The sequence below is a fragment of the Xenopus tropicalis genome, chromosome 9, assembly GCF_000004195.4.
Source record: "Xenopus tropicalis strain Nigerian chromosome 9, UCB_Xtro_10.0, whole genome shotgun sequence".
Lineage (NCBI taxonomy): Eukaryota > Metazoa > Chordata > Amphibia > Anura > Pipidae > Xenopus > Xenopus tropicalis.
Window position 1 is genome coordinate 24590189 of NC_030685.2, and position 23068 is coordinate 24613256.

Sequence of the window (23068 nt, forward strand, 5' to 3'; positions counted from 1 at the left end):
AATTCCCTTTGGAGACATCAGCAGATCTTGCTGCTCTAAGTTCATTGGTTCCTTTTTCCTGAATTCCTGCCCAGTTTCATGTTCCTTGTTGTACTGTGCTCCAGTACCTCTCTTTGCACTGTTCTTTTGGATCTCCTGGTTTTAACCTCTAGCCAGTCTTCCTCCACCTGCCTGCTGCCTGTCCAGACTTCAGCCTGCCTTTTGAACTTTGCCTGCCCTGACTTCTGTCCTGTTATTAGACTCTGGCTAATCTTGCTGTTTGTTTCAGTTTTGCACCTTAATCTGTTTTTGCTATACCTTCTTGTATTATAACCTTACCATACACAGCTTCCAGTGTCAGAGTTGCCATTTAAAGTTACACTCCAAGTTATCCTTTATATAGGCTCCTACCTGCCAGTCACACCTCAGTAGCTAAGCTTGGCACTACTCTTGTTGAACCACTGTCCCCAATGTTGGAAAATTCTGAACAGCTACTGAATTATATGTTCTATGGAGGAATTCCTTGCCACATCAACAGGACAGATGCAAATTTGATTTAGAGTATGCCCTTATACAGTGGCTTGCAAAAGTATTCGGCCCCCTTGAACTTTGTGCGTAATTATTCAGCCCCCTTTGGTCTGAGTGCAGTCAGTTGCCCATAGACATTGCCTGATGAGTGCTAATGATTAAATAGAGTGCCCCTGTGTGTAATCTAATGTCAGTACAAATACAGCTGCTCTGTGACGGCCTCAGAGGTTGTCTAAGAGAATATTGGGAGCAACAACACCATGAAGTCCAAAGAACACACCAGACAGGTCAGGGATAAAGTTATTGAGAAATTTAAAGCAGGCTTAGGCTACAAAAAGATTTCCAAAGCCTTGAACATCCCACGGAGCACTGTTCCACGATCATTCAGAAATGGAAGGAGTATGGCACAACTGTAAACCTACCAAGACAAGGCCGTCCACCTAAACTCACAGGCCGAACAAGGAGAGCACTGATCAGAAATGCAGCCAAGAGGCCCATGGTGACTCTGGGGGAGCTGCAGAGATCTACAGCTCAGGTGGGGGAATCTGTCCATAGGGCAACTATTAGTCGTGCACTGCACAAAGTTGGCCTTTATGGACGAGTGGCAAGAAGAAAGCCATTGTTAACAGAAAACCATAAGAAGTCCCGTTTGCAGTTTGCCACAAGCCATGTGGGGGACACAGCAAACATGTGGAAGAAGGTGCTCTGGTCAGATGAGACCAAAATGGAACTTTTTGGCCAAAATGCAAAACGCTATGTGTGGCGGAAAACTAACACTGCACATCACTCTGAACACACCATCCCCACTGTCAAATATGGTGGTGGCAGCATCATGCTCTGGGGGTGCTTCTCTTCAGCAGGGACAGGGAAGCTGGTCAGAGTTGATGGGAAGATGGATGGAGCCAAATACAGGGCAATCTTGGAAGAAAACCTCTTGGAGTCTGCAAAAGACTTGAGACTGGGGCGGAGGTTCACCTTCCAGCAGGACAACGACCCTAAACATAAAGCCAGGGCAACAATGGAATGGTTTAAACCAAAACATATCCATGTGTTAGAATGGCCCAGTCAAAGTCCAGATCTAAATCCAATCGAGAATCTGTGGCAATATCTGAAAACTGCTGTTCACAAACGCTGTCCATCTAATCTGACTGAGCTGGAGCTGTTTTGCAAAGAAGAATGGGCAAGTCTGTAGATGTGCAAAGCTGGTAGAGACATACCCTAAAAGCCTGGCAGCTGGAATTGCAGCAAAAGGTGGTTCTACAAAGTATTGACTCAGGGGGCTGAATAATTACGCACACCCCACTTTGCAGTTATTTATTTGTAAAAAATGTTTGGAATCATGTATGATTTTCCTTCCACTTCTCACGTGTACACCACTTTGTATTGGTCTTTCACGTGGAATTCCAATAAAATTGATTCATGTTTGTGGCTGTAATGTGACAAAAAGTGGAAAAGTTCAAGGGGGCCGAATACTTTTGCAAGCCACTGTATATGCATTTCTGTTCTCTGACCTTCATTTCCCCACATGGAATTCTCATCATTGAACTACACAAGCAATAACTGCCACTGAATACTTGTGTAGCTCACACTATTTTATCTTACAATAAGTTACTTCCTATTTATAAGCCTCATCCACCCCCACCTGTAAATGATGCATTTCTTAAAGATACAGGCAGGGCAAAGCAAATATAATAAAATAACCTCCTAAGGATTCCAGATGTGACCATGCATGGTGATCATTATGGAAACAATTCATGACTGTAATTTCTGAAATAGACTCCTTGACTTTTCAAAATGAAAGCAGGAAAATCGAGGTTTTGGCAAAAATGATGATGGCATATGAAGGGCAACAGAGAGACAAATACTCTATCTCTACATGTGCAGATTCCATAAAATATACAAAAGAGTTTAATTTTCTAAAAGATAAACTTGCAAGATGCCAATCCAGTTCCAGTCTGACAATATTCTCAGCCCCTGTATGGGATTCCTGTGTTACCAAAAAAGCTGTCAATGAAGAAACGGGACCCAGCAGGCAGGGGCAAAATTCTTATAGAAGTTATTTATTGCAACTTATAAAGATAGCAAAATATGGTGACTTTTGAAGGATACCTGAGGTGCTTGGTTGTGTTAATAACAGAACAGAGTATGAAACACTGAGAATATTTTTACCACATCCAGACCACATTATAGAGGATCTTCCAGGAGCAGGAAATGAGGATAAGGAGAAACCTGTTCCTGTTAACCCATAAAGGCTGTGGCTGGTTTACAAAGCAGTTATCCAGCAAAATGTGGGTATGTGCAACTCTTTTGACACACCAGCAAATTTTCTGACGCACCCACTACTTCTTTGACGCACTTGTGACTTTTTTTATGCAACTGCAACATTTTCCTCACTCACAAATTTTTGCGGCAGTTTTGAAAAAAAAAAAAACAGTCAATTGCGAGATGCAAAATTTCACTGCAAATCTGTTCCTGCCGAAAAATTTAGCTCATCTCTAGAAATAAGCACCAGCTTTGAGGCCACTGGGAGCAACATCCAAGGGATTGGTAAGCAATATGTTGCTTCTGAGCCACTGGTTGGGATCAGTGTTCTAAGGGATCACAATAAAGGGATGGATAGATCTAGAAATAAGATTGGCTTATCTGAGGGTGTACAGAGTTTTCACCAAAGACAGGGTACACAGCCCTAAGACAGAAGGTAGCACACCTATTTAAAATCAAACCACTTGTACTTGTAATAGCTGCAATTAGGGGTGGAGAACTTAAATTTTATAAAGAATGCATTAATATTATTATTATTATATTCTACAGCAATTATATGACCTACCTGATGTTATATACTGGGCCCGCCTAAGTATTAAAAAATTATCTGACCTTCTCTTAGAAGACCAATTTCCAACCCTCCAAATCCTTCAGGAAAGGATACCTGACCAACGGATCCAATTGTATAGATATCTCCAACTCCGCCACGCCTTCCAAGCCCAGTTTCACTCCCTTTCCCTCACACAGGGGACTACTCCCCTCGAGGATACTTTATACTTTCCTACACCTAAAAAACTACTATCGAACCTATAAAAAAAACGTAATGGAGAGCCTCCCAACACCCTTTAATCGGGCCTACCAACTCTGGCACCAAGCTATCCCAAATCTACAGGACAATCAATGGGAAGAAGCCATAGATACAGCCTATGACTACTTAATTTCAATTAAGGATAGGCTTATACAGTACGAATCTCTCCATCAAGTCTATATAACTCCCCTGAAGCTATTGAGAATAGGCAAGAGACAGAACGATCTCTGCCCCCGATGTGACGCCCCTGGTGCAAACTTTATTCATATGATTTGGGCATGTCCCCCTATGAATAGATTTTGAAAGGATGTAATGGGCACCATGGCTCAAGAGCTGGGCACCCCCCAAATAATCGACCCTGTAGTCTGCCTACTGGGGGTCATTGATGATATCCTCTCTACCAATGCAGCCAGAATTAGATTCCGCACTCTCATGTTTTATGCAAAAAAGACAGTCATTATGCACTGGATGGGGAACAACTTACCTTCACTGAATTTCTGGAGGCAGTTAGTAGATACCGCCCTCCCGCTTATTAAACTCACGTATGAAACAAGGGGAGCAATGGACAAATTCGAGAAAGTGTGGAGTGACTGGTACAACGCAAACCCTGAGGACCAGTAACCCCAACATAGACCACCACCAACCATATCCGCATAACCCCTGAATAAACATGCTTGCCACCAACGACAGATTACTTTAATATGCACTGAAATAATGACGACACCGCAATATGATGTTCTTGATTTATTGTAACAAACTGTATAGCAACATTCATGCTCTTATTTTTGTTGTCTTGTTTGACTTTTGTAAAACAAATAAAATCTACCTTTAAAAAAAAAAAAAATTTATTATTATATGATCCCACCAGCACTCTAAAGGTCCCCATACACGGGCCGACTATAGCTGCCGATATCGGTCCCTTGGACCGATTCGGCAGCTAATCGGCCCGTGTATGGGCAGAACAGAGCGGCCTGGCCGACCGATATCTGGCCTGAAATTGGCCAGATCTCGATCGGCCAGGTTAGAAAATCCGGTCGGATCGGGGACCGCATCGGCTCGTTGATGCGGTCCCCGAACTGACTGCCCCATAACCACAAATGTAATCCGATCGTTTGGCCCCAGGGCCAAACGATCGTATTATTTTTTTTTTAAGTTACTTTCTACCCGATATCGCCCACCCGTAGGTGGGGATATCGGGTGAAGATCCGCTCGCTTGGCGACATCGCCAAGCGAGCGGATCTTATAGTGTATGGGCACCTTAAGACTAAAGGTGCACAAAGAAGATTCTCTGCCAACAGAAATGCCAGGGCCTGCTAAATACTCACTTCCTACCATCCGCTAAACGTGTATCCATGTCACTATTTGCATCTAAATTCCACCTTGAAATGCTCAAGTGACCATAATCACCCATCTTTACAGTGACAGATGCAAGTGAAGCAAATGGCAGGAAGCAGAGAAAGTCTTGGGCGGCCACAGGCATTTATTCCACTGCCAGAAAAATGTGGGTCATTTAAAAATGATACAGAGTGATGAGATATATAAAAAACCTGATGGGCCATTTGATTATCCTGTGTCTCCACCCACCCAGAGTGCTGAGATATGTGAGGGATGCATACTATAAAATGTCTAAACAGAGACAGAAATGTTTGTTCTTTTGAAGGGAATTGTTCTTTTTTTTGGAAATTTGTAGGCATAAATAGCTGCAAGAAATCCCTGGAGTGCAGAACTGTATATTTCCTGTTTGCATTGGGACAGTTTTTCCCATTTCTGTATGTTAGGCCATTTTATAGACAGATATATAGGCTGTATATGCACAACATACAATAAACCTTTGTGATGCCCATAAGGCAGATGGCGGTAAAACAGGAGATCTTTAACTAGTGACTGTTATAGCACAACAAAAAAAAGATTTAGAGGCAACAAGCTTCATTAAATTTGCCTCTAGGGTGCTTCCAATTGGTTTGGTTAATGAGATATTAATATGCTGCTTAAAGATGTGTCTTAGGCAGCAGTTGCTGATAATTTAGTTAAAAAAAAAAATGCTGTTCCCAGGGGCACGAAGCATCTTTCAGTGAAAGCATTACAACAAACAGCTCAATTGCAGCAGTTAGGCCTTAAAGGAAAAGAAAAAGGTGGCATCACTGGAGGGTGCCAAAATGTTAGACACCCCCCAGATATTATAATCACTGACCTAATACCCCAGACTGGTGCCCCTATTAGCAGAAAATTGCACCAGCCCGGGGCTACATGCAGAAGCGCGACCCTCTTCCTTTCTCCTTTCACTGCGATCCAGCAAATCAAAAGGCCAACTTTTTTCACTCTACTGCGCAATAATACCTGACGCAAAGAAATAAGATGGAAGAGGAACACTGTCCTGCATAAGAAGAATTGCGTTTTAAGGTGACCATACACACAAAGATTGCCAAACAAGTGGATCTTCTCCTGATATACCAACCTACAGGGTATAGGCCTATGTCGGTTCAGCGACTGATTCAACTAAAAATCAAACCTGCTCGATCGAAATCTGGTCAATTTCAGGCCAGCCGTTGGTCGGGCAGGCCCGTTGTTAGTGCCCATACACGGGCCGATAAGCTGTCAAATCAGGGCCGGAACTAGGGGTAGGCAGAAGAGGCAGCTGCCTAGGGCGCAACGATTGGGGGGCGCCAGGCAGGAGCCTCTCCTGCCTACCCCTAGTGTTAATTTGTCACTGCCTCCGCCCCGCTTGTCATTAGCGGCTGAGGCAATGACCAATCTAATTGCACCGCCCCGGCGGGGAGGTGGGCGGAGTTGGCCGACCGGGTTGCCTAGGGCGCCCGGTCGGCTTGGCCCACCCCTGTGTCAAATCAACCTAAGGGATCGATATCGGCAGCTAGAATTGGCCCGTGTATGGCCACCTTTAGTGAGGCAATAGCCCCACCTGACATCATCATGCCCACCCCCAGCATTACTGCACCACTCCTGATGCAATCAGCCCCCTTTGTTCGGGTTTAGCCACCAGCAAAGGTGGCAACCCTAAATAAATACAGAAATGGTAGAATTAATTTTTTTTAAGAGAAAGACAGGACAAAGGTGCATCTAGATCAAAAAAGCCAAAGCCTGATTCAACTGTCTCAGTGTTTGCTTCTTAGCTGCTTTCTGTTTTAAGACATAAGAGGTAACACTGACACACAGAATCTCTTTTACTCTGTTTACCTTTTAGACGGCAGGCATTTTCCTAGTTCTTTAAAGTAGGCAGCCCAAATTTAATTACAGATGCAAGTGGATTCTCCAGTGAGATTCCGGCATCCTGGGGCTACGTACATCACTTTGCTATTATCTAATAAAGGAAGCTTGCAGTTTTAGTTTGCTGATATGACACAGTTATCAAACACCAGAAGGAAAAATAGAATATTGCTCTGGAGTTTGGAGGTAGAAGAAAAGCATGTAATGCTCCCAGAACAGGGAGCCAGATACACACAATGAATTCTTATTTTTATGAATCATTTGAGCTGCCAGCCCTAGATTGGCCATAGAACCTTTATTGCACATGTTCAAGATGGGTTCACTGCATCATAAAACTCACAGCACTGGTAACTGAACAGGGTGCAAATGTCTGTTTGTAAATACAGGTACAGGATATTTTATGGGGAATGCTTGGGACCTGAGGTTTTCTGGATAAGGGGTTTTGGATCATTATACCTCAAGTCAGTGATCCCCAACCAGTGGCTCAGGGGCAACATGTTGCTCACCAGTCTCTTGGATGTTGCTCTCAGTGCCGCCAAACCAGGTAGTTATTTTTGAATTCCTGACTTGGTGGCAAGTTTTGGTTGAATAAAAACAAGATTTACTACCAAATAAAGCCCCCTGTAAGCTGATAGTGTGCATAGAGGCTGCCTAATAGCCAACATTAGCCCTTATTTGGCACCTCAATGAACTTTTATGGTGCTTGTGTTGCTCTCCAAGTCTTTTTACATTTGACTGTGGCTCACAAGTAAAAAAGGTTGTGGACCCCTGCCTTAAGTCAACTAAAAAACAATAAATACACTTCACTCCTTCTTTTTGTACGCCTGTGCTCATCTGCCTCCAAATTAATATCCCTTATGCTCATGCCAATGTACTGAAAACCTCATATCACTAATTACAAATACACAACAGCAGTGCTCAGAGGAAAAGTATCCTGGGCTGGTGCATTTTTTGAAGGGGGTGAGTGCTTCCTGGGGTAGGAAGTAACAACTTGGAGCCCCCAGTTATTCAAACTTATATTCCCTTTATCTTTTAGAACTGGTGTAGACAGTAGAATTGTAAGAGTATATGCAATTGGGTTTGCATTTAAAAAAAAAAAAAAAAAAAACATTTCAGGAGCTCCCAGGCATTAAATTTAAACATAACACATTAATTACTTTAGCAACCAGGTAAAGGGGTTGTTCACCTTTGAGTTACCTTTTATGATGTAGAGAGTAATGAACAGTAAAGAACAGTAGAGGGGCTGAATAGAGGATAAGTAATAAAAAGTAACAATAACAATACAAGTGTAGAATCACAGAGCGAAAGCTGGAAAGAGGCAGAGGAAGAAGGTAATTAATTCAAAAACTATTTAAAGATAAAAAATGAAGACCAACTGAAAAGTTGCTTAGAACTGGCATTTCTATAACATGTTAAAGGAGACATATCCCATAAAAATTATGAATGTACCAGTGACTTATACTCCTCTAAATATAGAAGGAATGAGCTTAAAAAAGTTGACTGATTTATTGGGAAATTCCCCCAAAACCCCAGTAGCCCCGCCCATCTGTTCCACTTCCTGCTGGCTGAATTCTCTGGATGTGTAGGGGAGTTGGCGGCTCTCAGTACACTGCACTGTAGGATAGGAACCAATCAGCAGCTAGGCTGACCTGATAGGGACCTGAAGCATGTCTGTGCTTGTGTGAGTGCAGGGCTGTGATTGGCTCTCACTGACAGAGACCTAATAGGATCTATAGGGAGCTCCAATAAAGGGGCCATTTTTACAGATAGGATTAATTTTTAGCACAAAGTGAAACCAGCACCATATAGTATTCATAATTGCCTACAAAATTAGGGGTTTCCCATTTATCCAATATGTCTCCTTTAAAAGTTAAATGAAAGGTGAACCACCCCTTTAAAACAAAATAGGAGAACAGTAGCAGGCTTAAGAAGATTTTGAATAGCCAGTTGCTTGAAAATTGAGTTATTTAACTTAAACACAAGACTCAGTATAGAACCAGACCTCCAATTCACAGACCTGTCATAATACTTCAACATATGCTTAGAATATACTTTCTTCTCTATTCCCTGGAGTCTGCCAGTCTGTGGATTTATGCCTCCCACACTTTGCACTAAAAACATCTGTTTTCTTTGTATGCAGTTTTTTTATAATAATATGTGTTTCTAAGATAGCAAACATGTACCTTATTTAATTAAAGTATAGAAAATAGGATTATGTTGGTAAAATGCAATGGTGGAATCACTCTATGATAATCCAAGTTTCAAGTTTTATTTTCATATACAAATAACAATGAAGCATCATTACTGTAATGAAATTTTTTGACCCGTGTTCCTCCCAACTTTACATAGACAAAAAAAAATAATACAAATATTAAATATAATAAAAGTGAGCAATAAAAGTACAAGTATTTACAATAAAAAAATGCAATGAAATATTTGAAATTTTGCAGTGAGGATTTAAAGTGGCTTTGCTTAAAGTGACACTGCGAAGAGTCCAGTAGTTATGGGGAGTGTGTGTTAGGCAGAATGTCAGCAGTTCAGAAGCCTGATGGCTTGTGGTAGAAACTGTCTCTGTATCTGCTGGTGCGGGTCTGGATGCTCCTGTACCGCCTGCCTGATGGTAGGAGCGTGAAAAGTCTGTGGCTGGGGTGGCTGGGATCAGAGAGGATCCGCTGCATCTTCCTCCTACAGCGCTGTCTGTACAGGTCCTGCATGGCTGTCAGTTCAGTCCTGGTGATGCGCTGTGCTGATCTCACCACCCTCTGCAGAGCCTTGCGGTCCAAAGCATTACAGCTGCCATACCAGGTGGTGATACAGCCGGACAGAATACTCTCAATGGTGCATCGACAGAAGTTTGTGAGTATTCTGGAGTCCATGCCGAACCTCCTCAGGCGCCGCAGAAAGAAGAGCCGCTGTTTAGCCGCTTTTGTGATCACACCAACGTGGTGAGACCAACTCAGATCCTCACTGATATTGATGCCCAGGAATCTGAAGCAGCTGACTCTCTCCACCTCTGCTCCCTCAATGTGAATGGGGGTATGGCCTCCTCCCTGCAGTCTCCTGTAATCCACAATGAGCTCCTTAGTTTTGCTGACGTTGAGCAGCAGGTTGTTGTCACAGCACCATGATGTCAGGGCTCCAGGGTTAGTCTGTAAGATTATTACTTAAAACTGGACTTTCTGGGATATGGCACATGAGGCAAATTCAAGTTTGTTTATGCCCATGCAATTTCTGCTTAAAAAAGCATTAAAGGACATGTAAACCCCACACACAAAAATGTAATCAGTGAACAGCCTCTTTGAAATCTTTCAATACCTGCCACACTGGTTGTCCAGAGGTTAATAGTAAGGCTGCAGCATCCCCTTAATAACTTAGATTTCCTTCTCCTCCTGTATCCCACTCGTCTTTGATTACTGGCTTGTGGGCATGCTCAGTTGTTCTAAGCTCAGATTACTAAACACGCCCCCCAGTCTAGCAGCCAGTGAAGAGATGGCATTGCCACAGAGGGGAAAAAATTCCTTCCTGACTCCAAGATGGCAATCGGACCAGTCCCTGGATCAACTTGTACTAAGAGCTATCTCCCCTATCCCTGTATTCCCTCACTTGCTAAAAAGCCATCCAGCTCCTTCTTAAAGCTATATAATGTATCAGCTGTATAACTGTTCAAATTAATGTTGGCTGGTCAGTGTAATATGATGCTAGAAGTTACTTTCCCATTTAATGTTGGCCAATCAGTGCAATATAATGCTAGAAGTACTTTCCCATTTAACATTTGGCGGTCAGTGCCTGTGATGCTGGACATAACTGTGTCATTTAATGTTGGCCGGTCAGTGCCGTATGATGCAGGACATTATTTTTGGGCAGTCAGCCTCTTGTAGTTTAGCAAAAAAATCCAGTAGCACACTAAGATTGTGTAAAAATGTGTTTATTCGCCCAAGTACATACAAAAAAGAGCAACATTTTGGGCCCCTCCAGGCCCTTTCTCAAGCTAACGGTGCACCAATTAGTGTTAAAGTTATAAAGGTTGTGAAGTGGGTGGAGATTAGAAACCCTCCCCTTCCTTAGTGATGTCATGATCAAATTCAACAATATGTCCATTTGAACCACATATGTGCATAATAACAAATTAGTCCTTGAAACTTCTTGTATATAAAGTGTTAACAAGTGTCCATTTAATCCACATATGTGCATAATATCGATTCAGTCCTTGAAACTTCTCATGTGTCAAGTGTTAACATATGAGACATATATAGTTCAGCATATCATACTCAGTACCTTCCTGAGACTCAATGTTGTATGCTGGAATAATCGCCCACTCTCACAGTATCCAGTGTTGATCCAGTTAGTGACCTTAAATTGAAATTACCCTTATGGGTATATTAACAGAGGGTTGAGCTCTTCAATTCATCTGCTAGTCTCTTATAGGTAAGTGCGGTAACATGGGCATGACTTTCAGTGGGTGTGGTTTAAAAACTTGGTGTGGGCAACAAAGTAGGTGCATAGATTCTTAGCAAATCTCACCCGTTTTCTTTTCTTTTTATGAAGTTTTTTCTTTTTACTGATTTTCTTATGTTCTTTCTTACAAGACTCCCCCCTATTTGGGATTTTTATGAAGTTTTTTCTTCTTACTGATTTTCTTATGTTCTTTCTTACATGTCTCATCCCTATTTGGGATCACATAGTAGGTGCATAGATTCTTAGCAAATCTCACCCATTTTCTTTTCTTTTTATGAAGTTGTTTCTTTTTACTGATTTTCTTATGTTCTTTCTTACAATACTACCCCCTATTTGGGATCACATAGTTGGTGCATAGATTCTTAGCAAATCTCACTTGTTTTCTTTTCTTTTTATGGCATTTTTTCTTTTTGCTGATTTTTGCATTTTTTTACCTTCTTACTTTTCTTGCCTCTGTGAGTTTTTCTTTTTACCTTTTTTACTGTTTTTTCTTGGTTTCTCATGAAGCAGCACTTGCTCAGACAAACCACTGTAGGTGCTGCGAGTCATTGCAGATTTGTCTCCCATTCTTTTCTTTGTGGAGTGTTCCAATTTCTCACTGTCCTCTGTGTTTTTTAAAGCCTTATGTATTTTTTTCCTGCTTTCTATTTTCTTACTTTTCTCAATGTGCTGTGTGGTTTCTTCATCACATGTTTCACTTGTCTCTGATTTTTCTGTCGCCTCACTTTTCCCAACCACTTTTACCAACAGCCGATCAGACTTCACCTATTGAATTTTTTTGGTTTAAATTTAAAATGCTGCTTTTCTCACACTATTTATGTCAGGGTTCCCAAACTTTGCACAGTCAGTCACTGGCTGACTAAGTATTCAGGGTTAGAACAAATGGGCGAAGCCACCAATAGCCAATCCATTTTCACCCATTAGATTTCATTGGTTTATATTTAAAGTTGTAGATTGTAAGCTCTTTTGGGCAGGGCTCTCTTCACCTCTTGTATCGGTTATTGATTGCTTTGTATGTTACTCTGTATGTCCGATGTATGAAACTCACTTATTGTACAGCGCTGCGGAATATGTTGGCGCTTTATAAATAAATGTTAATAATAATAATAATTGCCGGTTCCCATAGAAACTCTCTAACTGTCTGCTTCAATTTTTTTCTTCTAACTTTCTCTCCTGAGCTCAGCTGAATACAGGTTTTTGTGCATGTATGCTGTTTAATATATAGATAGATTTTAATATATCTGATTGTGTATCAGAGGAAAAATGGCCACTGGGTAAAAGCTGTAATTTGCTTTAGGAAAATGTGATGGTACTAGCAAACAGAGGGGATATATGCAGTACAAATAATGCCATTTGGGTGGGGGAGACATGCCCAACTGATATACATTGTAGGCAAATGCAGGCTTTACATGGCAAATTTCCAATCGGTAATTGCCTACACACACATGGAAGTCTATAAAAAGGAAAATTGGAGCATTTTTCTAGACAATTAACTGAAAATTGCATGGAAGGTAAAAAATAAAATTCAATCCATGTGCCGTCAGTCAGTCAGTCACCCAGTATGGGATCTATTGCCTCCTATGAGGCTATAATGTCACACTGAGCAGTAAGTTACACATAATGCACTGAATGATAATGCATGAAGCCTTTTGGGGCCCACCTCCAAAGGCATTGGCTCAGCCAATCCAACACCCCAGTGGTGCCTGACTAGAGAGAGAGAGAGAATGAGCGTGAGATGGCCCAATTTTAGAATGTGGCACATTTATTAACACTGGGCAAATTTGCCTGTGGGCAGTAACCCAAAGCAACCAATTAGTGATTTGATTTTTTCAGTCAGCTGCAGGTAGAACAATGAATGCAACTATGTGACTGGTTGACATGGATTTGTGCCCAGTGTTGATAAAAGACCTACATATGGCAAACAAAGGGGAAATTTGAAAATGAGCGGTTTAACCCATAGCAACCAATTAGTTTTGCTTTTATTGTTTTACTTGAAACTGGCTGAAAATGCAAATGACGGACTGTTTGAGTCGGGTTATTGTCCATTGGCCCCGTGCTGGTATATTGCTACATCTTTGAGTTAAAGAAAATGGGCTCTTACCTTTCAATGTATTTTGATAATCCATATTCCAACATATTAAGGAGAGATGTATCTGGAGCTGGTGTAATGTCATAGCCCACAACATCACTGATCTAAAGGTAAAATAAATGCGTCATTATATTGCCTTTGTAAAGGTTGCTTTATTTAAAATGTATGCACACAACAAAATTGCTCATATAAAATGCTATAGATAATATAAAAAGCACATTTGGTAACTTTTTCTCATTTCATTTAAGACTTTAATTTTAATCCTAATGTCAAAGACTGCAGGCAATAGATAGGAGCCCATCACCCTGTATATAGGCTTATAGACAGTTAAGCTGAAGGACAAAATTTGAAGGAGATCTAAAGCTATTGTTAAGATCTACCAGACTCTGCAATAACAGGCAACCCTTGATTACAGATGCTAAGAGGATTCTTTGGTGACTACAAGTGCTAAATTGATTATCTTGCTTAAAGCTCAGTGTTCAATAAGGGCAAAGACACACAGAGCTACTAGTAGCAGCTATTTGTTGTGGCTACTAAAAAAGACAATGCTGATTATTTACTAATAATTGTCTCTACGTGTGTTTTAGCGGAGGGAATTCTCAGTATTCTCTATGGAAGGGTATTTTCTGGCATTTGGTAGCCATGGAAAAAGTAGCTGCTACTAGTAGCTCTGTGTGTCTTCCCCCTAAGGGCGAAAACACATGGAGCTACTTAGTAGCAGCTACTTGTCCCGGCTACTAAATGCCAGAAAATACCCTGCCATATACAATACTGAGTACTGCCTTTGCTAAAGAATATGTAGAGGCAGTTATCATTAAAGTTTCAATACTGTTTATTTTTTAGCCATGACACGTAGCTGCTACTAGTAGTTCCATGTGTCTGCACTCTAATGCCGCCTGTGATAAACTAATAAATAACAGTAAGCCTGATGTATTTATGGCAAGCAGGATTTACAGTGTAGGATCCTTGCCCTGGAGCGCTGGGGGGAATGTTTAGCAAATTGCTTTTAGGATTCGTCCCTCATGTTCCACAGCTCCCATCATGTCTTACCCCTTGATAATATGTTGAAGCATGCTAGAAGTAGTCCAGCTGTTACTAAATGCCAACATACCCTTTATTAACATGGACAGAGAACATTGTTTCTCCGCACATTGCATTAATGTTCAAAATGTATTTTTTTGCTTGGCTCAGTTTTCTCAACACTAATTTCTGTGGTGTCCATGTGTAGTCTATGCCAAGGCAAGCAATTATAATGGGCTCTTACTGGACCACCTATGATGTATAGCACAATAATAATATATGACTACCTTCTAAAGCAAAATCTTTATTCTTCCAATGGTGGTGTTAATTAATATTCAATATAATGAACTTTATTTCTACAGTGAGTGGAATACAAATAGTGGAACAGAGGAATACTAACACTAGGCTTTAGAAAAGCTGTACATTAATTATACAGGTTTTTTTTTATGCCAAGTCTGATTAAGGTAATATTGATGATTGTAATTACATCTGATGGTTGTGCTGTTGTAAATATGTGTCTGCATGGTCTTCCCTCTGGCTGTACTGTTAATTATACTTCCCTTCCCAAATTGTTGGTGGTCAGACCATGGCTGGAATTGTATAACCTTGATCTAGTCTGCCTGATAACCCTGCTAGGATTGGTAATATAATAAAAAGTACAAAGTATCAGCTCTAGTAACCCATAACAGCCAAACAAAGGTGAATTTTGATATAGGTGAAAAATGATATAGGTTTCTAGATATGGGGCAAATTTTGCACCTGCTGCTCTAACTGCCATATCACTGTTATAAATTGTGACTTATAAATTGTGCTTTATTATGTTCTATAAAGTAAATCCTAATCTAAGATAATGCTGCTTTTGAACAAGATATAGGAAGCCATTTCATTGGGAAATGCATAACTAAAAGTAGTTAAGTCCCATTCATATAGCCTTAAGGGGTTGTTCACCTTTAAATTAACTTTCAGTATGATGTATACATTGCTATTCTGAGACACTGGACAACTGGTCTTTTTTTTATTTAGTTTTACAGTTTTTTTTAGCTCTCCAGTTTAGTATTTCAGCAGCAATTTGGTTGTTAGGGTCTTATTTACCTTAGAAACCAGGCAGTTGTTTGAATGAGAGACTGGATGATGAATAGTAGAGGGACAGAATGGGAATATAAGCAATACAAAGTAACATAACAAAAAAATTGAAGCCTCACATAGAAATAGTTTTTGACTGCTGGGGAAAATTGGAAAGAGGCAGAAGAGGATGGCAAATAATTCATAAACTATTAAAAATAAATAATGAGTACCAATTGCAAAGTTCTTAAGAATAGGCCATTTTATAACGTACTAAGAGATAACCACCCCTTTAATATACATCTGTAGAAAATATAAACATTCAAATATAGATCCCCAATGTCCCAAATTTCACATTAAAACAGAAAGCCAATACTCTTTTCTAAACTAAATGAACCAGCAAAGTACCATCTGTGAGGTATCCATCTGGCAGGCTCAGCAAGCTGTGATGTCCACGTCAGAGAACAAGAGTGTTAAGGTGGCCACACACGTGGCGATTTTAGATCTTTCGTGTGACCACCGGTCGCACGAAAGATCGTACAATCTGCCACTAACCGTTCAGGACTGAAACGGCAGATAAGGAGGTAGAAACAATAGGATTTCTACCTCCTTCTGCCGATTCAGCCCTGAAGACAGATTTTGCTCAGGTGCCTTCTATGGCGCCCGATCAAAATCTTTTAACCGGCCCGATCGTTGAGTCGACCGATATCAGCAGCATCCTACTTTAATGGTGGAAGAGAGAGCAAGAAGATTTGTCAGAAATACCTGTTCCCAATGGCGTTTCTTTATTCCACGATTGCAGATTACAGAGATAATAGGAAGATGCATTTTGAACTTGTCGATTTTGATCTTCATGTTTTCTGCCACTCGCTTGGGCCCAGCCATGTCAGCAAATGTTTTGGAAAGTTTATACATATTCCTCCACATGTTGCCGACTTCTTCTGTGATGTCTTCTGCATTCAGATCTTGGAAGGCACCTATTATAGGAACACAGCAGAGATAGTTTCTAACAAGGCCTGGCAAACTATTAAACTGGCATTATATGGCTTGGCTATGGACTAAAAAAAACAGTGAGACGATCAGTTCTTATTTTACAGTTTGGGAAAGCCAAGAAAGCTTTATTCTTCTTTTTATTGAAATTTGATCACCAGAGGGCACTGTTTCATTACAGGCTATGTGATTACATACAGGTACAGATATGGGACCTATTATCCAAAATACTTGGGACCTGGGGTTTTCCAGATAAGGGATCTTTCTGTAATTTGGATCTCCATACCTTAAGTCTACTAAAAAATAATTTAAATATTAATTTAACCAAATAGGATTGTTTTGCTTCCAATAAGGATGAATTATATCTTAGTTAGGATTGGGTACAAGCTACAGTTTTATTATAACAGAGAAAATGGAAATCATTGTTAAAAATGTGAATTAATTGCTCATAATGGAGTCTATGGATATGGACTTTCCGTAATTTGGTGCTTTCTGGATAATGGGTTTCCGGATAAGGGATCCCATACTTGTATCTAGAAAGCTTTGAATTATGGGAAGCCCATCTCCCATACACTTCATTTTAATCAAATTATTAAAAAAAAATTTGCAATATAACAGGTTCCATACCTGTACTTCCTATTTGGAACAATCATTATGGCAGTTTATACTATGAGGCTTATTTATCAACATTCTTATTTTGAAGGTTTTTGAAAGCATGACTAAACTCATTTTTTCTTATACAGGTATGGGACCTGTTATCCAGAATGCTCAAGACCTGGGCTTTTCCAGATAAGGGTTCTTTCTGTGTTTCTGATCTGTAATTCAGCTATAACTCATTTAACTATTAAACCCAGTAGGATTGTTTTACCCCAACTACGGTTAATTGTATGTTAGTTGGGATTGAGTATAAGGTTTTATTAAGACAGAAAAAAGGGAAATCAGCTGCAAAAAAATTTTGAATTATTTGATTAAAATGAAGTCTATGGGAGATGGTCTTCCTATAATTCAGAGATTTCTAGATAAAGGTATGGGATCCAGATAAGGGATCTTTCCTTAATTTGGATCTTCCATACCTTGAATAAACCCAATAGGCTTGTTTTGCCTCCAAAAAGGACTCATTATACCTTAGTTGGGATCAAATACAACGTACTGTTTTATTACTATAGAGAAAAAGGAAATCGTTTTTAAATATTAGAATAATTTGCTTATAATCATAGGCGGATTTTAATGAAGGATTAGGGAGGCTAAGCCTCCCCAAACCTAAGTCCAAACCAAAGACCTAAAAGTTCAGGTAAATGAACCTGAACTTGTTTGCAATACAATGTATGTATATCTTTATTTATAAAGCGCTACTTATGTACACAGCGCTGTAAAGTAGAATACATTAATACAAACAGGGGGTTATTAAGATAAATACAAAGTATTACAATAAACAAATAAATACAAGATAGATAGTTGCAATAAGATAAGAGTCAAAGACACAAGAGGATGGGAGTCCCTGCCCCGTAGAGCTTACAATCTATATGGGAGGATAACTTACAGACACAAGTAGGCAAATAGAAGTGCTGTAGGTCACAGTGGGTGACACTACCATATAAGTGCAAGTTTCCAGATCAGGTGCTGGGCGAGTGCTCCAAAAGGTAGTCTTTAAGTTTAGTTTTAAAAAAAGACTGAGGGATAATATAATGCTGTACATGTTTCTAACGTAACGTGAGGGAGGTTGCAGGTTAAGATCAGACATCAGCGTATCAGTAGCAGGGGAAAGGAGGGTTGTGATGTGAAGGGGTGCAAGTATAAGGCAATAATAATCCAGCCTTAATGTATTCCACCTTTCAGGCTAAGTACAATCTTCCTTAGTTTCTGCTCATAGTCTGCTACTCTTCTCTGCCTTTCTTCCCAGTGTAACATTAGCCTGCCCAGCAGAGGCTACACGGAGCTGAAATTACTGAGGGAAAGCAATGCAGAGAGCTGGAGAAGGTGCTGCTTTACCTTATTAGTAAGATAAGCACACATATATTCCTTTATATATCATTTATTTTTATAGTCTTGTACTATATCAGAACTGTAGGAGTGCTGGCAAAGTTTTACATAGCTGTAATAGATCTAATGTTCAGCTCATATAAATTAGAAGTACATCCAAGAGTTACGTCTGAGGTGGAAACTGATTCTTTTGGGGCTATCTAGATTAACCTTTCTAGGAAATGATAGGGAGTGATAAAGGATTGGGGTGCTAGAAATATGAACTCATATTAAGTGTTCTTAGAGAGACAGCATTATGGAGTTAAAAAAAAAATTCAGCTGTAAAGGACCAATGCCAACCAAACATGAATGTTTTTTTTTCTGCTCCAAACTGCATTTTTACTGTTGTCAACATATGTGTGTGACAAAATTTTAAAACAAAATTGTTCATGGCTCTTACAGACAAGTGTTTCCCTGTGCTGGATCTTTCATGTGTTTCATGTGCCACCTCCTCTCCCTGTATGCCACTCACATCCAACCACTATGTGTCAGTTACTGCCTTCTTCATTATTTTCATTTATTAACCCCACTCTCTCTCCTATCCCCATATATCCCTCATGTAATGCCGGTCATAACAGGCTTTTCACCCATATGCCATTCCCCATGTGTCACTCACTGCCCAGTGCCATCCTTGTGTTCATGGGGGGACCCATATAAATAACTTGTATGGGGCCCCAAAGTTCCGGATGGCAGCCCTGATAAAAGTCTCTTATGTTCTGGCACTTCCCACTGATTGGCAGCTCTGTCCCTGTTTGCCCATCCTGCTTCTAAACTATCTACCAATATGTCTGTCAATATACACATTTATAAAGCAGGAAACATACATGATATAATAGTGGCCACCCAGCCTTCTATGGAAAGTCTCTCATATAACCCACATAGGGCTTTATTGGCTCCAGCTTGGATAGCCATACAAGCACCTGCTTTCAGATCAAACACTTTTCAAATAGATGTTGTGCCTATTTTTATGTTATGAATAGTGCAGCACAGTTTCCAGATTCATTCTCTCTACTTATTTACAGTCCCCCTTACTTATGTAACAGTCCCCCTACTCATACAGGTCTTGCTGAAAGCAGCCGGCTTTAACCCTGCATGTTTCCTTCACACAGTTAGGACGCACCAACTGTCATATCTAAGACAACAGAACGAAAAGATCCTCCTACAAGTGGGAGGACTCAGATAGCCTAGTGGTTAGGGAATCGGCCTTCAGTGTGGTGATCCACTGTGACTCGGGTTCGATTCCACCCTAGGTGCACCTTGTGACCTTGGACAAGTCACTTAACCTACATACCGATGTCCCGGCCAGGCAAGCTGCGCGGGGCAGCTTGAGAGCCGTTACTTTTTCAGTGGCTACATTTACCTTTTAATACCAGCTATGAAATTGCCTGCCTGGATTGTCCCTGCCACAGTTAGTGGAACTGAGATGTCTATGGCAGCTGAAAGCAACTATCACAGGAAAAATCAGTTTCTTTCTACTGGCAATAAGAAGTCAATTGATACACATTCCTGATGCTTGTGATATTAACTATGAGAGCCCACTAGATATCAGACCAATGCCAATGGCGGTAAAAGACTGAAAGCAGTTGCAGATCAGCAATAGCTGAATATTCTGAAGACAGGGGCGCCCCTGCCATAAGCCTGCAAGTTACTATGGGCAGCAAAAAGCCGCTCCTGGTAGCTTTAAGAACTGAAATTCAGATTTTAAATGGCATTTTCAACTCAGTACTAGCAATGTGGCCCCCTCTTCACACCTCTGCGAGGGAGACGGCATCTGAAAGGCTGCCTCAGGGCAGCATAGACCCCAGAAACACCCCTGTCTGAAGAGGAATAGTTTTTTTTTATGATTAATCTTTCTAGGAAATGATAGGGAGTGATAAAGGATTTGGGGTGCTAGAAATATGAACTCATATTGAGTGTTCTTAGAGAGACAGCGTTATGGAACTGAAAAAAGTTAAAAAAAAAAAAATTCAGCTGTAGGACCAATGCCACCAAAAAATGAACAGAGGCTCCTGGTGTGTTTATGCAAAGACACTGTTGTTTTTTTTTGCTCCTATTACATTGCCTGATGAAGCAGGAAAAGCCTGCGAAACGCGTTGCAATATTGTTGTGAATAAACTATTATTGAAAATTACCACTTTTGTTGGTATCTGCCTGGAGGAGTCTTATCATTATACCGAGTCCACCCCGAGTGGAGGGGTGTCATCCCCATTTTTCTTCCTTCTACAGAGAGCGACTTCTTATTCCTGAGTGGGGTCAGGATAATCTCCCCACCTGCCTATACAGTGGTTGCCTATTGGTAACCCTGGCTTGTGAGTATTAATTTGTTTACTCTACCACTACTCCTTGTAAAAACATATTACACTATTGGGGCTCTTGGTGTTCCTTTTTGTCTTTACCAAAAACTGAATGTTTTTTTTCTGTCACCCTTACTGCTCCAAACTGCATTTTTACCTCAGTATTTTAAAGTTGTCAATGTATGTGTGTGACAACATTTTTTAAAAATTGTTCACGGCTCTTACAGTGTTTTTCCCTGCATTTCCCTGTGCTAGCTCTTTCATGTGTTTCAGCACAGGAAGAAATGCAGGCCTATATACCCTATTAGGCTGTACTCTGTGTGGCACAGGGAAGCTCCTAACACAGCAAGTTGCATTCCACCTACATTTCACGCTTGCCTGTGCCACAGTGACTACAGTCATATAGGAAATACAGGCCTGCGTTTCTTTTTGTGTTCCCCTGCGCCGAAACACATGCAAGAACCAGCGCAGGAAAACGCATGTAAAAAATGCTTTTCTGTATGAGTGGGGTAACTGTCATTGCATATAGATACGCAACATTTTAGCCTCTCCAAACAAAAAAATCACCGTCCGCCTATGCTTATAATGGAGTCTATAGAAGATGGCCTTTCCGTAATTCTGAACTTTCTGGATAACGGGTTTCCGGATAAGGGATCCCATACCTGTACCACAAATGGCAAGTGATTGATTAAAACAGCCTTTTACAAAAAGCATGAATGAAAACAAAACTAGAAAAACACATATTGTTGCACAAATTTAAATGTCAAAATACACCGGAAAACCTCTAATACCTATCTAGAGAGAGATCTTCCAGTTGTAAAATGAACAGCTGCCATTGACTTCTTCATGATCTTAACAGCTTTTAGATGGTGTGTATTTTCATTTGGATTTGTCGCAGTTTTGACGCATAATAAATGGCAAAAAAATTGTGGGTTTTATTCTATGACAAAATTGTATTTTTGCGCAAAAAAATATGGATTTTGAAAAAAAATATGATCTTTTGTAAATGCCCACTTTGAACTAGTACTGTACAAACATGCAGCTCAATAGGACAGCATATGCATAATAACACATACTAATATGGTTTACTGATCATTTGTAGAAAAATAAAAGAAACATAATTATTCTTAATTATATTATTTTTGTTGTGTTCTTGTTACCTACATACATATGTGCCACCCTTCTATTTCCCTTTCCTCTATTCAAAATTATCTGTGGTATAGATGCATCTGGTAAGGTGCCACAAATGCCTGAAGCACATTAAAGAAAGTGGAATTAAGGCAGCCCGGGGCTTCCCTACATGACTTCCCTTTGCCTGATTACTATTCTCTTTGCCGTCAGTCAATACTTTTAATGCTGCTGTCATTTATTTACAATAAGAGATCATTACTGCCTCTTATTTAGCTGGGAATGTTCAGTAACTCCTGTCAAATGTAATCATAAATTTAAATACTTTAAAGATTTTAATATTATTATTTATTAATTTTTTTTCAAGATCATATTTTTTACTCATGAGCTTTATTTACCAGTGGGGTCTACATGCAAAGCTCAAAAAATGGTGCAGTCCTGCAGTGTATTTTCCCAGAATCCTACTGCAAATGCAATTGGCAACTTCAAACTTTCGAATTCCTAATACATGGTCAAGGTAAAATAACCTAGAGCAACCAGAGCAGGCACAAGGCTCTCCTGTGTCTAGCACTGCCACCTCACCCCTTTAATACTGACCACATATTGAATCCACATCTTGCAGAGTTAATTAACAATCAATTTAAATGCATGCGGCATGGCTGTGCATCAGTTCAGTCTGCAGTATGCATCTAAATGATTGGCTAATTAGCTATGCAGGATGTGGATTCAATAGTTGGCCGGTATAAAACGGATGAGGTATGAAATAGGCTTCAAAATAGGCCCTGGCACTTCACACACACAGAGACCCAAACAGTCCCCACAGGACTACAAGCATTTTCCAGCCCCTCTGGCATTTTCCAGAATCTACAGATTGCCAATCCTGACCTGGGCAACCCTTACTGTGTCTTTTTGCACTAAACAGAAGTAAAGGCATTATAGAATTATGTTTGTGTTTTTGTGCCTGGCACTGTGCCACTAAGAATAAATGAGGTCCAAAATCTTATTCTCATTCATAATGTATTCCTGCATTAACTTACCTTAACCCAACCTGTTTTTATGCCCAACCATCCAAACATTACCAGCAACAATTACCAATATCTTTCCATACCACATGTGATTATCAATACCTTCCCTTTCCCTTTCAATATATTTCTGTTCCAAACCTTCTCTTTTCCACCCTAGCAATCAAACATAATGCCACATATCAGTAAC

The 23068-nt window shown here is 40.3% G+C and overlaps 1 protein-coding gene across 1 annotated transcript in view; it reads right to left on the reverse strand.

The window, feature by feature from the left end:
- Window positions 1-23068, reverse strand: part of dnah3 (dynein axonemal heavy chain 3) — a 189556-nt gene that overhangs the window by 104387 nt on the left and 62101 nt on the right. The window contains exons 18-19 of the mRNA XM_012971313.3: window positions 16191-16402; window positions 13356-13447 (exon numbers count right to left, since the gene is read on the reverse strand). Coding sequence (XP_012826767.2) covers window positions 13356-13447; window positions 16191-16402 — 304 coding nt within the window. The remainder of the gene's footprint in view (window positions 1-13355; window positions 13448-16190; window positions 16403-23068) is intronic.